Source organism: Astatotilapia calliptera, chromosome 7 (genome assembly GCF_964374335.1).
Source record: "Astatotilapia calliptera chromosome 7, fAstCal68.1, whole genome shotgun sequence".
Lineage (NCBI taxonomy): Eukaryota > Metazoa > Chordata > Actinopteri > Cichliformes > Cichlidae > Astatotilapia > Astatotilapia calliptera.
This window is the reverse complement of record NC_137428.1, coordinates 68,631,463-68,645,519: the sequence shown is the minus strand read 5'-3', so window position 1 is coordinate 68,645,519 and position 14,057 is coordinate 68,631,463. Positions and strand designations below refer to the sequence as shown.

The 14,057-nt window shown below is 39.7% G+C and overlaps 1 protein-coding gene across 1 annotated transcript; it reads right to left on the bottom strand.

Moving 5' to 3' along the window:
* Positions 1-111: 111 nt before the first annotated feature.
* On the bottom strand, positions 112-12,916 carry LOC113027181 (cytochrome P450 2F2-like). The gene is made up of 15 exons (XM_026176777.2): positions 12,611-12,916; positions 12,341-12,501; positions 11,956-12,024; positions 11,745-11,847; positions 7,873-7,982; positions 6,970-7,132; positions 6,068-6,220; positions 5,810-5,970; positions 5,506-5,574; positions 5,324-5,428; positions 4,971-5,109; positions 4,349-4,434; positions 2,244-2,345; positions 2,007-2,148; positions 112-1,642 (listed from the first exon to the last, which is right to left on the bottom strand). The coding sequence occupies exons 1-15, from the start codon at positions 12,753-12,755 to the stop codon at positions 1,455-1,457; spliced, it is 1,896 nt and encodes a 631-aa protein (XP_026032562.2). The 5' UTR covers positions 12,756-12,916; the 3' UTR covers positions 112-1,454.
* Between the last annotated feature and the right edge of the window lie 1,141 nt (positions 12,917-14,057).

Here is a 14,057-nt window from a genome sequence, read left to right as displayed (position 1 = left end):
AACTACAAAAAAAATTGAAAATTGCTTTTGTTTTGTTTACATACATTTCTACTTGGAGAAATTTAAGAGGCTTATCCCTCAAAACTTTAAATACAATAAAGTTGCACAAACTAGTTTACAACAACAGGAAATTTATTTTGAGTGTCTTCATAGTTTTATTTTGGAGATACAACAATTTTTATATACTGCAGGAAAAACAAAAAACAATCCTATGATGCAAATTTGCAAAGAAAACAGCATGTGCATCAAAATAAACTATTTCCAGCAGTGCAATTTGAGTTCCAAGCATCCCAGAAACTATTCAGAAAAGTCAAACATGACTTATAAAAACACCAGTAGAGGCTTTTAAGGCCTACAAGTATAAAACTACAATTTCCGCGAAAATGACGTCACTTCCGGTTTCGGCCAGGAAATGGCGGACATGTGACAGTTCGCGCTGACGTCTGTTTCACTGTGGAGAATGTTCTGAACAGCTGATCGGATCGGCAAAGCGTGTTTCTGGAATATTATGTTTTTGTTCCTGCAAGCGCTTTTTATGCAGTTTTTGCAAAGCTTTATGTGGAAGGAAACCGTGACCGAGGACAAGCTGATGGCATCAGATGTAAGTACAACTCCTCCGGTTTCATATGCAAAACAAATTATTGCGCTAGCTTACACGGTTCAGGTTCTACAGGGATTTAAAAATAGTTACGCAAAACGGAGCGTGCTGCTCTGACCGGCTTTAAAGGGTTAACAATAACAATGTATTGAATAATGACTTTAAAAAATAATATAAAATAGTGTGCAACACCACTGAAGTTTTTTTTTACCTCTTTTCAACCAACGGCAGTCACTCTCCTCTCCAAATAACTTCTGCTTAGCTTTCCGAGCTTCCCTCGGGTCCTCTTAATCAGCGGTCTCCAACCTTTTTTGTGCCACGGAGCGGTTTATGCCCGACAATATTTTCATGGACCGGCCTTTAAGGTGTCGCGGATAAATGAGGGAGGGGCTAATAATCGGCTCAGTCATTTTTAATGATCGTTGAAAGCCCAGATCGTAATCAAGATTAAAATTCGATTAATTGAGCAGCCCTACGTACAGATATACATATCCTGCATAAATTATTCTCATTCAACTTAGTTTTTCTCATTATTCCCCTTGTCATCAACGCTCATGTCCCACAGTGGCTCCATGTCCCACAGCTTGAGAACTGCTGTGCTGATGCACATCTCAGTGAAACCTGCCCAGCAGAACATGTTTCTAATCTTAAAAAGTCTTTTCTTAAACGTGAAAGAAAATTTTATAAAATAGGACATGTTCTACAAAGTCTCACTGTTTTTTCAGTAATCATAGGACATCAACCAACCAACAATGAATGAATAAAGGACAATAATTTTAATGAAAATAAAATTAGACTAAATTGACTAAAGACTAAGACTAAATTGTTTCTTTCTCCTTCTATGAAGCACATTGGCTCACTGTGGCATTCTGAGTTGAACCTTCATGTCATAAGGTTTGGGAGTCAATGTGATGCCGTAGACTGGAGTGAAGTCTGGTTCTCCTGCGTCCTCGGGCCAGATGAATTTAAACTTGTGCAGAAGAGTCACCATGATGAGGAAGAGCTCCATGCGAGCCAGACCCTCTCCGAGACACATCCGAGGACCTGAGGCATTACAAGACACTTCAAAGTTATCAAAAACAAACAGATTTACCCAACATCCCTGGTACTGTGGGAACAGGGGCATGTCCATATGTGGATTCACAGTTTTCTTAGGTTTTTGGTCTACTAACTACGGCATATTTTACATGCTATAAAAGACAAAAAGGAAAAAAAGCCTTCATGTTTGACACAGTGACATCTGCTCTGATGCTTCTACCTATTAACTTTATTATGATACCAAGATATTTTACACCGAGTTTGTAATCATAGAAAAATAATCAATTAATTTTGGGCTTGCATATTTCAAGCAGGGTTTACAGGTTAATCGGCCCTGTCTGTGTCAGCCAGCGTGTTTGTGCTCATGTACCTGCAGAGAAAGGCATGAAGGCCTCTGGTTTAACAAACTCTCCTTTGTCATCGAGGAAGTTTTCAGGGTTGAATTCATGAGGGAATTTCCACTGTCCCTCCTCGCTGAGCACTGAGGTCAGATTCTCAATGATCACTGTATCCTGAGAAGAAAACAAATGCAAAGACAAGTCCATTAAGGACACTCTTGACTTTATTGTATCTAATGTTAAAAATGATTTAATCAGTCGTCCCTTACCTTGGGAATTGAATATCCCATCAGCTCTGTGTCTTTAGTGGTGCAGTGGAAGACACTGAGAGGAACAGTGTTGGCAACTCTCTGTATTTCATGAATCACAGCCTGGATGAAGAGATTATCTGTGCTTTATCTTTGTCTGAGCAGAGACCTTTTCTATTCAGAGGGAGGGCTCTCTTCACTGTTACTTAATATGGAACTGATCTGAACACAGTAAGAAATCCTGATAAAAAGCCATATCAGTCTAATTTTCCTCATTAAAACAAATAGTTACCTGTTGTTATTAATTAACCTGCAATCACGTGAAAACTACTTTGTCTGCACACACCAGTGTTCTGCAAGAACAACACCCAGTGGAGTTTGTCCAAGTACTCCATGTGTTTTTTATCACACAGCAGCATTACTAGATTTTATGCGTTACGTTAAAACATGTTGTTTGCATAAATAATGTTCCTTCTACTCCTTACGAATAACTATTCAAAGCATGGAAAAGGTTATGATGATACTCCTTTACCATGAAATGCTTCTTTTCTGGTCAGTAGATCAAGTCTACATCAAGTCAGACCAATTCCTTCAGTAAAAGCAGAGCTGCCATGGTTGGATGGATTTCCTGAATAATGCTGTTTATGTGCATCTTCTAATTCATTTTGTAGTTTTAAGATTTTGGATCTGTTGCCAAGACAACCAGACCATGAAAGGTTTTGAAGAAGCAAAAGATTCAGGATGACACCAATTTGACAACAATTTAATTCAGCTGAAATGCTGGAATTTGTGCTTACTGTCTCCATCTCATCCTATCTCTGGCATCCTCTTTTTGTCATGCCAACACTCTGCATGTCCTTCTTCAATATATCCATGAACCTTCTCTATGGTCTTCCTCTTTTCCTACCTGCCAGCTCAGTCTTTACTATACTTTGTCCAAATTATTCACAGAGGAGGGATGTACATGTGTACAGCAAACCATCTCAGCATTGCATCTCCAAAATGATCAACGTGAGCTGTCCTTCTGATATACTGACTTGTAATGTTTACCATCATAGTCACTCCAGAGCATACGTCTGCTCTGCAGGCTCTTTCCACATGTTCCCTACTCTCACTATAGATCACAATGTTATCTACAAACATTATAGTTCACAGAGACTCCTGCCTGATCTCATCTGTCATTGTAAACAAAAGGTCCAATACTGAAGTGATTCCAGCCCCAACTTGAACCAATTTTCAAATCCTGCTACATTACTGATCACTGTCTTGCTGTCCTCGTACATGTCCTACACTTTTCTAATATATTTTGTATCCACTCCTGACTTCCTCATCCAGTACCATAGTTTCTCTCTTGGCATCCTATCATATGATTTCCCTCAATCTATGAAGACCCAGTGCAACTCGTCTAAATAGAGGACAACTGTAAGTAGCAAGATCTCTAACATATACTGTTATGCCTTTTGGTCAAAGGTCAGTAGTTAGTGCATAGTCTGATTAAGTTACATAAGCAAAGTGATAAATAAGTTCAAAGTTAAGAAATATTCTAAGTAATTCATGCTAAAAACAGTTAAAATGTCTGGGTTCGAAATTTGCTCAGAGTGAGACATCGTTATCACAAGCGATCTTTGTATTGTATGTGCGGAAATGGGAGTGAGGGAGCGCTCTGATCATTTGCCTATCTTTGATGTATTTTTTCCGTTAATGCCGTGAAAAGTGCTTCGGCAGTATTAAAAGAGTGAACGAGTTCATGTACACGCTAAGAGTGCCCTACACGCTTGTACCTTGGGAAACGTTTGTCTTTGTGAGTATTTATATGTTCAGAAATAACTTTTATATGTGTTTAACTGGAGTGAACTGCGATGCTAATGTAACGCATGTGTTAAGCTAGGCTAATCAGTAAATTTGTCATTAAGATGTGTATTAGCTAGCAATTTATTTTCATTTTCTGTATGTTTCAGTTACAAATAAGAAATAGCAAGGAGAAGCCTTGAGAGAGGATAAGGCTTTAAAGGATCTTCATTAAAAGCAAGAAAAGCAAGCCTTGTGTGGAAGATCTCCTCTATTTTGTTCGCTAGCTGTCTAGCTTCACATAGTCACGTGTCGTGAGGGCAGCATATATACAGTACCTGAATGTAAGGCATCTTGTGTCTGTCCTCAAAAGTGGCTTGATCTTTCCCTTCCAATACTTGATCTATCTCTTGCTGACATTTTTCTGTGTAAGAGAGATAACATCACACATTAACATCCACATTTCACAATACTGCTTCCATCCATCCATCCATACATCCATCTTCTTCCACTTATCCGGGGCCGGGTCGCGGGGGCAGCAGCCCAAGCAGAGAAGCCCAACTTATTGCCGGCTATGAGGACCAGGCTCTTACAACGGTTGTATAAGGATCGAATGGCCCGTAGCAATGGGTCAGACACCCCACAGGACACCTGAGGGACACGGTCGAATGCCTTCTCCAAGTCCACAAAACACATATAGACCAGTTGGGCAAACTCCCGTGTGCCCTCAAGTATCCTCGACAGCTTACACAACATGATAACACTGTATTTTGTAAGTAATAATTTGGGGTTCAAAAGAAAGATGAAAATGCATAATGATTAAGCAGGTCTCCTTTTGGCCCCGCCTACATTTTTTATAAGCTGTGTTTCAATTTAGACTGTTATGTGAAGGCTACAGACAAGTCATAGAATTCAATGACAAATAACCATAATATGCATTATTTACATGTGCAGGTTTACCTTGGATGTGCGGGTAGTTCATAAGGTAAAGAAAACCAGTCAGTAGGGTGTTGGAGGTGGTGTCAGTCCCAGCAATATAAAGATCTATAGAGTACATAATGAGCTGGTCCTCTGAAAATGAAGACCTGTCATTGCCTCGCTACAAAAAAGGGGAACAATTATTGTAAGACAAATGTCTTAATCTGTTCCTGGAAATTAATTAAAAACTGTAAAATAAAAACAAAAACGTTTCTGTGAAGTATTTAGGCATTTCCTTTTAGAAAGTAGGATTAAATTAATTTGATTTTAAATATGCCTAATACATATGTAAAACAGAATATGAAAAACAGATCTGTTTCTTTTCACACTCACACCTTCTCCAGTTCCTCCAGATAGCAGTCAATAAAATCTCGTGGCTCTCCAGGAACTCTGGTCTTCTTGTGCTCATTGATTAAATCAATTATAATATTCCTACAAGTCTAAAGAGCAAACGACATTATTCACAGTTTGAAAGAATTTTACTTCTTCCTTCTGGTAAAGTGAAAATTAAAATTACCTCCACATTCTGAAAGGCCTTTTGGAAGGGCAGTGGCAGGTTACGAATTATAGGGAAAGAGTCATAGAGCTGAAAGGAAAGACAAGCTGGGTAATTTGCTTAAATATCATCAGAGGCGACCAGTCCTGGTTTTCCTTTTTTGCTGGTTCTACTTATCAAATGACCACGCTAGCATGCTAAAGCTAGATGTGACAAAAACATCTGCATGTTAGTTTTGTTACAGGTGGAATTGTTGCAGTAAAATCTCCGCCTTAACGAAATTCCTGAGGAAACTTTGTTACCTCAGAAACATGCTTTTACTCACCATAGCCCACGGTCCATTGACCATCTTGGTATTCTCAGTGAAGCACTGAACAATCTGTTTGATTAATGCGTTGTCATACTCGTAGCGTCTAGCAAACAGAACCTGGCAGATGATGTTGGAGGCCGCATTGTGAAACATAACTCGAGGACTCATGGTTTTACCTGGTAATGTAACAGCACAGCATTGTAAAACAACACAAAAGAACATTATGGAAACAACGGCTCACCACAAAATTCAGTTATGTGGACCAACGCTTACCAACGCTCTCCTCCAGCGTGCTAACAAGATGTTTTATCTCTTCATGAATCCGGTCCTCCATCGAGTTCTTCCCCAGACCAAAGTTCCTCAAAGTCATCAGAGCAAAGCGACGATGTTCCCTCCAACTAGAGCCGTAATCTATCATAACGACCCCTACGACAAAATTAGAAACACAAAGAAGGGAAAGACGTAAAGATCATCAATGCTGACAATTTGTCATCATTGCTCTACTTTCTGGCTTATTTCATCTTTTATTTTTATTTTATTCAGTACAGCTCGATACACCAGCATCTCACTGGAGTTTCACTGCAGTCAGAAAAGACTTAGCATCTCTAGCATGCATGCTAAAATTCAATTATTGATTTAAGCGTGAACAGTAGTGCAATTCCAGGATAACTACGAGGATCTTAAAATAAGCAACAGGTCAACTGATAGAAGCTGCTCTGGGAATGTTAGACTCTGGTTAAACATGCAAACACGTGCAATAAAAACATTTCATTGCCTGAACATGTGAAGCAAGTCATTTTTTAACCAGCTTGTTTCAAAGAACATGAACCAAAGTGGTTTGAAAACTTAGATCATCTTAGAGTCTTCCTATAATTTAGATTCATATTTGCTGTTTAAAAAAAATGTGTTTGTAGTTTTTTGTATGATGGATGGAAGTTATTAGTAATAATGTAGCATGATGTATTTTTTTATTTTACATCAATTTATTTGCAATGTTTTGTGTCTGTTTTGCCACCATGATTATTTCCAAAGTAATGAGTCTTTTCTCTTATGAACGCACCAAATAACAGCACACTACAACCTCCAACATTAGAATCCAGAAAGAAATAGAAAGACTTTGTTTGGCTTTTTTTGTAACAGATGTTATGTTTTTTGATAGATAACATCTGTTCTACCTTTCCTTTTGGTGACATCATTAATAAAGAAGTCTTGGGGTCGTCCAGCAAAATCAGCAGCCTTAGTCACCATCGCCTCCTTTACGGCCTTCAGCCCATTGATGACTACAGCTGGTTTCTGGCCAATGTAAATACTGTAGACATCTCCATAAGACTTCCTCAGCTGGGAGGGAACAAAATGACATGGCAGTTTTTGAAATTTATGTACCAGATACTCAGGTGGACATTTCCCTCCAACACGGTTAAACATTTCTGTCCAGTAATTTCAGTTATTCTGTGGAGAGAAAAAAAGCATCAAATGAACTAATCCTGAACATTTCATGGAGGGATACAGAGGAAGCCCACATATTTACAGTGGGACATGCTTACATTTGTGGATCTGTGCCACAAGTAACATGACAGTGACTGAAATCATTTACACATATTCAGATCAACATTTCTTTCTAAAGGACTTAAACATATTTACCAAATTAGTTAAGCTAAGTGTTTCGGGGGAAGTACCATATAAAGTTTATGTATGCAAAAGTTAACAGTCATGACATAAAAGAAACTGTACTGGTAACCAGTAAGTTGTTTATTGCATAAAGGTGCATGTTTAGCATGAACTTTCACAATTATTTAGGGTTTTACTCATATTCTAAAAGATGTTAATGAGTGTGTGACCGATTAGAGACGCAGGTGTTATTATAGTCTCCATTTCCTAATTAGTTTTTTTTAAAAATTTCTTTAGTTTTTCCAGTGTAGTTTAGTTTCATGGTGGCATTTTCACTTTCAGTGTAAGATTTTTGGATTTCAAATGATTTCATTTACCAGTCACAGATGTTAATTTATATTAATTAATAAATCCACTAGTGGGATAAGAATATGACATTTAAACACATTTCATTGCAAGGTTTTTCTTACCCTCTCAAAGTCCTTCAAGGGGTTCTCTAAACTCAGCTGCAAAATGGTTCCCAGTATGGGAAAGACTGGGGGTCCTGGTGGGAAGTTCTTTGGCCTCTTGGATTTGACCTGAAGGATGATAAAGAAAACGCAGATCCATAGCAGCACAACTGAAAGAAACATGATCATATGAGTTGGACTGCACTGAGAGCAGTAGCTGGCTGACCTGATTATAAATGCGTAACTCAGCCAGCTGTTTACCCTTTGCTCTATGTGAAAGGTTAGTCACAACTTTGAAAGAACAGCACACATTGCTCAACCACTTTTAGCGTGCATATAGGCTACTGTACATCAGTACCTGTCTTCTCTAACAATATGCAACAAGAAGCTGAGGTTATGAAAGAACAAAGATAAGGGGATCTCTCTTTATGATCCTTCACTCCACAGTTAACGAAACATGTCTCAGTCTTAAGGTGGTCATTTATGTGTGAAGCATCTTAAATATACCACAGCCCTTAGTTCACTGTAGAGGCTAGCTGGTTGACATGCTACAATCTAATAGCTCAACTGTTCTGCCTCTGTCTTTTGTCCTATGAACATTGATTCTTTATATTAAACGCGAGTGAAGACGTCACATAAATATGATAGAGCCAAAGGAAGTTTTTGGTTTCTATTCATTCGTTGGTTTCTCCACCTCTCCAATAATTTGCCATATTCTTTTTTCAAGGATTGGCGAACATTGGGAGCCTAAGAGCACTGCACTGTGTGCTGTGATTACGTGTGATGGGTAGACATGATGGAGTATTGCAGGAGTAAACAAAGTGAATTAGCAATGTGGTAAATGCCACGAGTGAATGATGAACTAAACATAGGATTAGTCAAGTTTTTAATAATGGGTGCTTTTCATTTGCTGTAATTCTGCATTGTTTTTCGACACCCTAACATGAAAAAAAACCCAAAAAAATTCAAGACAAATTCATATGTAATTTCACAGGCTTATAGACCATTTCCAGCTACTTCTAAGTAGCTACTTCAAAGAAGGACTCATGCAGGCTGGAGAAACTGATCAGGAGGGCTGGCTCTGTGGTCGGCATGAAGCTGGACACTCTGGTGACAGTGGCAGAGAAAAGGACATTAAAGAAACTGATGGACATTATGAACAATGCTGGGCATCCTCTGCACACGGCCATAAACAACCAGAAGAGTCTGTTCAGTGACAGGTTGCTTCTCCCCAAGACAAGAACTAACAGACTTAAAAACTCCTTTGTCCCACACGCCATCAGACTGTTTAACTCCTCTCTGGAGGGGAGAGGGAGGGGAAACAGGAGGACAAAGGAGGGAACAACTAAGCTGTAGTGCCTCTTCACCTCACTGTGCAATACCTTTTGTAAATAGTCAACAGTGAAATTGACCTCAATACTTGAAATGTGCAATTCACTTGTATTTTTATTTTTTATTCCTATTTATTCTATTTATCCCCTTCGTATATTTTATTTATATTGTCTCTGTATTTATATATATGTGTGTGTGTGTGTGTGTGTGTGTGTGTGTGTGTGTGTGTGTGTGTGTATATATATATATATATATATATATATATATATATATATATATATATATACATATATAATATTCTGTAACTCTGTAACTTCTGTCGGTGCTGTGCTTTTTTGGAAATCGAATTTGTATTTGTATTTTGTATTTATTTATTTATTGTCATTGTCAAGAACAATGAAATTGTGTTTGGGGCTTCCATACAACCCAAAAAAAAGAAGAAAATAATAAATACCCCTTAAAACCCAAGTGTACATATTTAACCCAGTGTGACTCCAATGCAATGAGACAATCCTTAGCAATAATGTTCGTAGAAATTCAGACAAAGACCTGAGAAACATGACAAAATACAACAATGCAACCCATTCAATATTATTGTACTGTGAGATATGATATCAGATATGATAGTTATCTATTTAAGAAAGAGGGGGGGGGGGCAGGAGGGGGAAGAGAATAAAGATATGATGCACCAATGCAGACCAGTTCATTGCTATTAAGAAGTTGGATATGGTTATTGTCCGTGAGAGGGGGGCAGAGAGTTCAGGAGCCTCACAGCCTGTGGATACAGGCTGTTGGCCAGTCTGGATGTTCTGGCCTGTATAGACCTGTACCTTCTCCCTGAGGGCAGCAGATGGAAAAGGTGGCGCACAGGGTGATGTTGGTCCCGCAGGATACTGTGCACCCTCCTCAGACAGCGAGTGGGGAAGATATTACTGATCTCTGGCAGACTTGTTCCAATAATTCTGCCAACTTCTTTCACCACCCGCTGGAGTGCTTGCTGATCGGCCTTGGTGCAGCTGGGGAACCACACTAGAAATCCATACGTCAGAACGCTGCTGATGGCACAGTTGTAGAAGTTCAACATCAGAGATCTGGGAATGTGTGCGCTCCGCAGTCTCCTCAGGTAGTAGAGGCGCTGTTGGGCCTTCCGTACAACTGAGGTGATATGGTTGCCCCAGGACAGGTCCTCGGTCACAGTTACCCCCAAGAATTTAAAACTGCTCACCCTCTCCACCGCCTCACTGCCAATGAAGAGAGGCAGATGGTTGTTATGGCCCCTCTTCCGGAAATCTACAATGATCTCCTTGGTCTTTTTGGTGTTTAAGACCAAGTTATTGTCGTGGCACCATGACTCTAGTTGTTGCACCTCTGTCCTATAGTTTGTCTCATCATTGTTGGATATAAGTCCGAGCACTGTAGTGTCATCGGCAAACTTAACAATGAGATTGGACAGTCATGGGTGAAGAGAGTGTATAGCAGAGGGCTCAGAACACACCCCTGAGGGGCACCGGTGTTGACCACAAGGGTGGAAGAGGTGTTCTTACCCACTCTGACACTCTGTCTACGGTTAGTGAGGAAGTCCACAATCCAGTTGCACAGAGAAGAGTTAAGTCCCAGTTGGTGGAGTTTGGGACGGAGTTTGTATGGCCGGATGGTATTAAAAGCCGAGCTGTAGTCTACAAAGAGGAGCCGTGCATAGGTGTTCCTGTGTTCCAAGTGCTTCAGTAATGTGTGCAGCACTGTGGCGATCGCATCCTCGGTTGACCGGTTCTCCCTGTATGCAAACTGGTGCGAGTCCAGGGATGGTGGAAAAGCAGCTCTGATGTGTTTAATGACCAGTCTCTCCAGGCATTTGGCGGGAATGGGGGTGAGTGCCACAGGTCTGAAATCGTTCAGACATGTGACATTTGACTGTTTTGGGATGGGAATTTCCCAGAGGAACCCACCCGAGGGATTAATAAAGTTCTATCTAAGTATACCTTATTAGGTTCTAACATGGGAATTGTTGCATATTACTAAAAGATTGTGAAAGCACAGCTCTAGCAGGGACTCTTTTTGTTCACAGTAAAAAGCAAAATCTTGGATCAAAATAATTTGTTTTAGTCTAGCGTACAAAAACATCTGGTGTGCACAAAGTAATATCTAGTGCACAGATAACGCAAATAAAACACGGCAGTGTAGTGTAATGTTTTACTATAAATGTGCCAACAAGTTGAATTTTTCTTGATTATAAATGAGTACGGGGGGAGTTGTATTACCTTGTATGTGTGGATAGTTCATCAGGTAAAGAAAACCAGTAAGAAGCGTGTTAGAGGTGGTGCCAGTCCCAGCGAAGTGAAGATTCAGCGAGTACATAATGAGCTCTTCTTCTGAAAATGCAGACTCTTCATCAACTCTCTAAAAATGCAGAGAGTGATAATTGTACGAAACATTCAAGCAAGACAAAAATGTATCTTATCATACATATAAGAGTATGAGTGTTATACTTGTGTAACAAGATACTGAGTAAATACTGAGAATTTCCATTTATTTATTGCTTTCCTTTTCACGCTCACACATCTTCTCCAGTTCATCCAGGTAGCAGTCAATAAAGTCTCGTGGCTCTCCGGGAACTCGGGTCTCTCTGTGCTCGCTCACCATGCGACGTGAAAGATTCTTATAAATCTAAAACATGCAATTCTTCATTACTTTTCGTTTTTCACTGACAGTGTGCATGCGTATGTTTCTATCTTTATTGTACAAACGTGTGTTAAGAATGATCTTCAACATTACCTCCATTTTCTTAAAGGCCTTTTGGAAGGGCAGTGGCAGGTTACGTATTATAGGAAAAGAGTCATACAGCTGCAGAAAAACAACCAAACAACATAATTGGTGGAAGAAGACGTATTGCTGAAGATAACTTTTAAGATTTTTATTTGACTGGCAAAACTATGTTGGATGGACAGTCAACAAGTCGATACAAAGTCCATTCTGACTTCTAAACAATAAGAGCATAGCAGTGATTTCACAGTGGATTTTGATCTTGAAGACGTTTCACCTTCAGCTCTAGACTGAGCTGAAGACTGTAGCCATGTTGGCATGCTCCAGGCAGTCTCACAGACCTGTTAGGAAACTGTAAACACTTTGCCTCGATAGCATTGCTGTCAGTTTTACTCACCGTGGCCCACGGTCCATTGACTATCTTTGAAACCTCGGTAAAGACTTCAACAAACAGTTTGATTAACTCATCATCGTACTTGTAGCGTCTAGCAAACAGAACCTGGCAGATGATGTTGGAGGCTCCATTATGAAACATAACCTTAGGGCTCATTGTTTTACCTGTAGGAGACATAATGAAACAAGACAGCACTGTACGAGAGTACAAATCAATATTCTGAAACCAACAGCACTGTGCAAAACTGTTGTGTGAACCCATCGATGAACATACCAATGTTCTTTTCCAGGGTACTGATGATGTGTTTGATCTCGTCATGAATTCTCTCCCCCATTGAATTCTTTCCCAGACCAAAGTTCCTCAAAGTCATCAAAGCAAAGCGACGCTGTTCCCTCCACTTAGAGCCATAATCTGCCATAATGACTCCTACAACAGGTTGAGCAACATAAAGAAGAAAGAACTCAAAAATGTTCCCTGTTCCAAAGCTCTCCAACCTCTTGGCCTAAAACGTAAGTGAACAATTGATCCTCACAGTGTAGTTTAAAGTCAGTAAAACATCAGCAACATCAACTTTCCCAGGTAGGAAACATAAACCACTGTGAGTCTGTTTCGCTTGTTTTGATGCACGCGAAAGTCACTCATTAATGAACAAGCCTTGAGGTCGTCCAGCAAAATCAGCAGCCTTGGTCACCATAGCCTCCTTCATGGCCTTTACACCATTGATGACTACAGCTGGTTTACAACCGATGAAAATACTGTAGACATCTCCATAAGACTTCCTCAGCTGGGAGGAAACAAAATGACATGTTTGAAATCCATGCGTCACACCCTCAGATGAATATTACATTTTGAAGGGGCTTTAAACATATTTACAGACCAGAGGAATTAACATTTTATATGGTCTAAAGCAGCTATGAAAAAAATTGAATTAAATGTAATTTATGTCCTTAATATTTTTCTACTATGACCTGAAAATAGGACCCTGTGTACGCATCCTGCTAGACACAGCTTGTGGCATATTAGTAAAGCTATATTGACAAATTATACTCAATAAAATAATTGTTTTTTTGAAGCATATACTGCTCTTTTATTATTTTATATAAAGAAACATAAAGATGGGGCGACCGTGGCTCAGGGGGTTGGGAAGCGTCTCTGTAACCTGAAGGTCGCCGGTTCGATCCGCGGGCTCTCTGTCCTGGTCGTTGTGTCCTTGGGCAAGACACTTTACCCTACTGGTGTTGGCCAGAGGGGCTGATGGTGCGATATGGCAGCCTCGCTTCTGTCAGTCTGCCCCAGGGCAGCTGTGGCTACAACTGTAGCTTGCCTGCACCAGTGTGTGAATGCGAGAGTGAATGAATAGTGGCATTGTAAAGCGATTTGGGTGCCTTGAAAAGCGCTATATAAATCCAATCCATTATTATTATTATTATAATTATAACCCCCTTCACACATACAGAAAAACTCTGTTGGCAAATACTGACTTATCAAGAAGGTAAGGTCCAATCTGTATTGGCTGGGTAAATGCCAACTGTGCAGAGAGTCAGTTTTATACCAACAACATATTAGGCAATCACAGTAAAAAGGTAAGATCAGTACTGTTAACCCTTTAAGACCTACCATAGAACCAAGTCCGCCAGAGCTTATATTATATTTTTACATGCTGTGGAGCCATTTTTGGGAGCATTTCAAGTTGCTATACATCAATACAACCATTATAGCC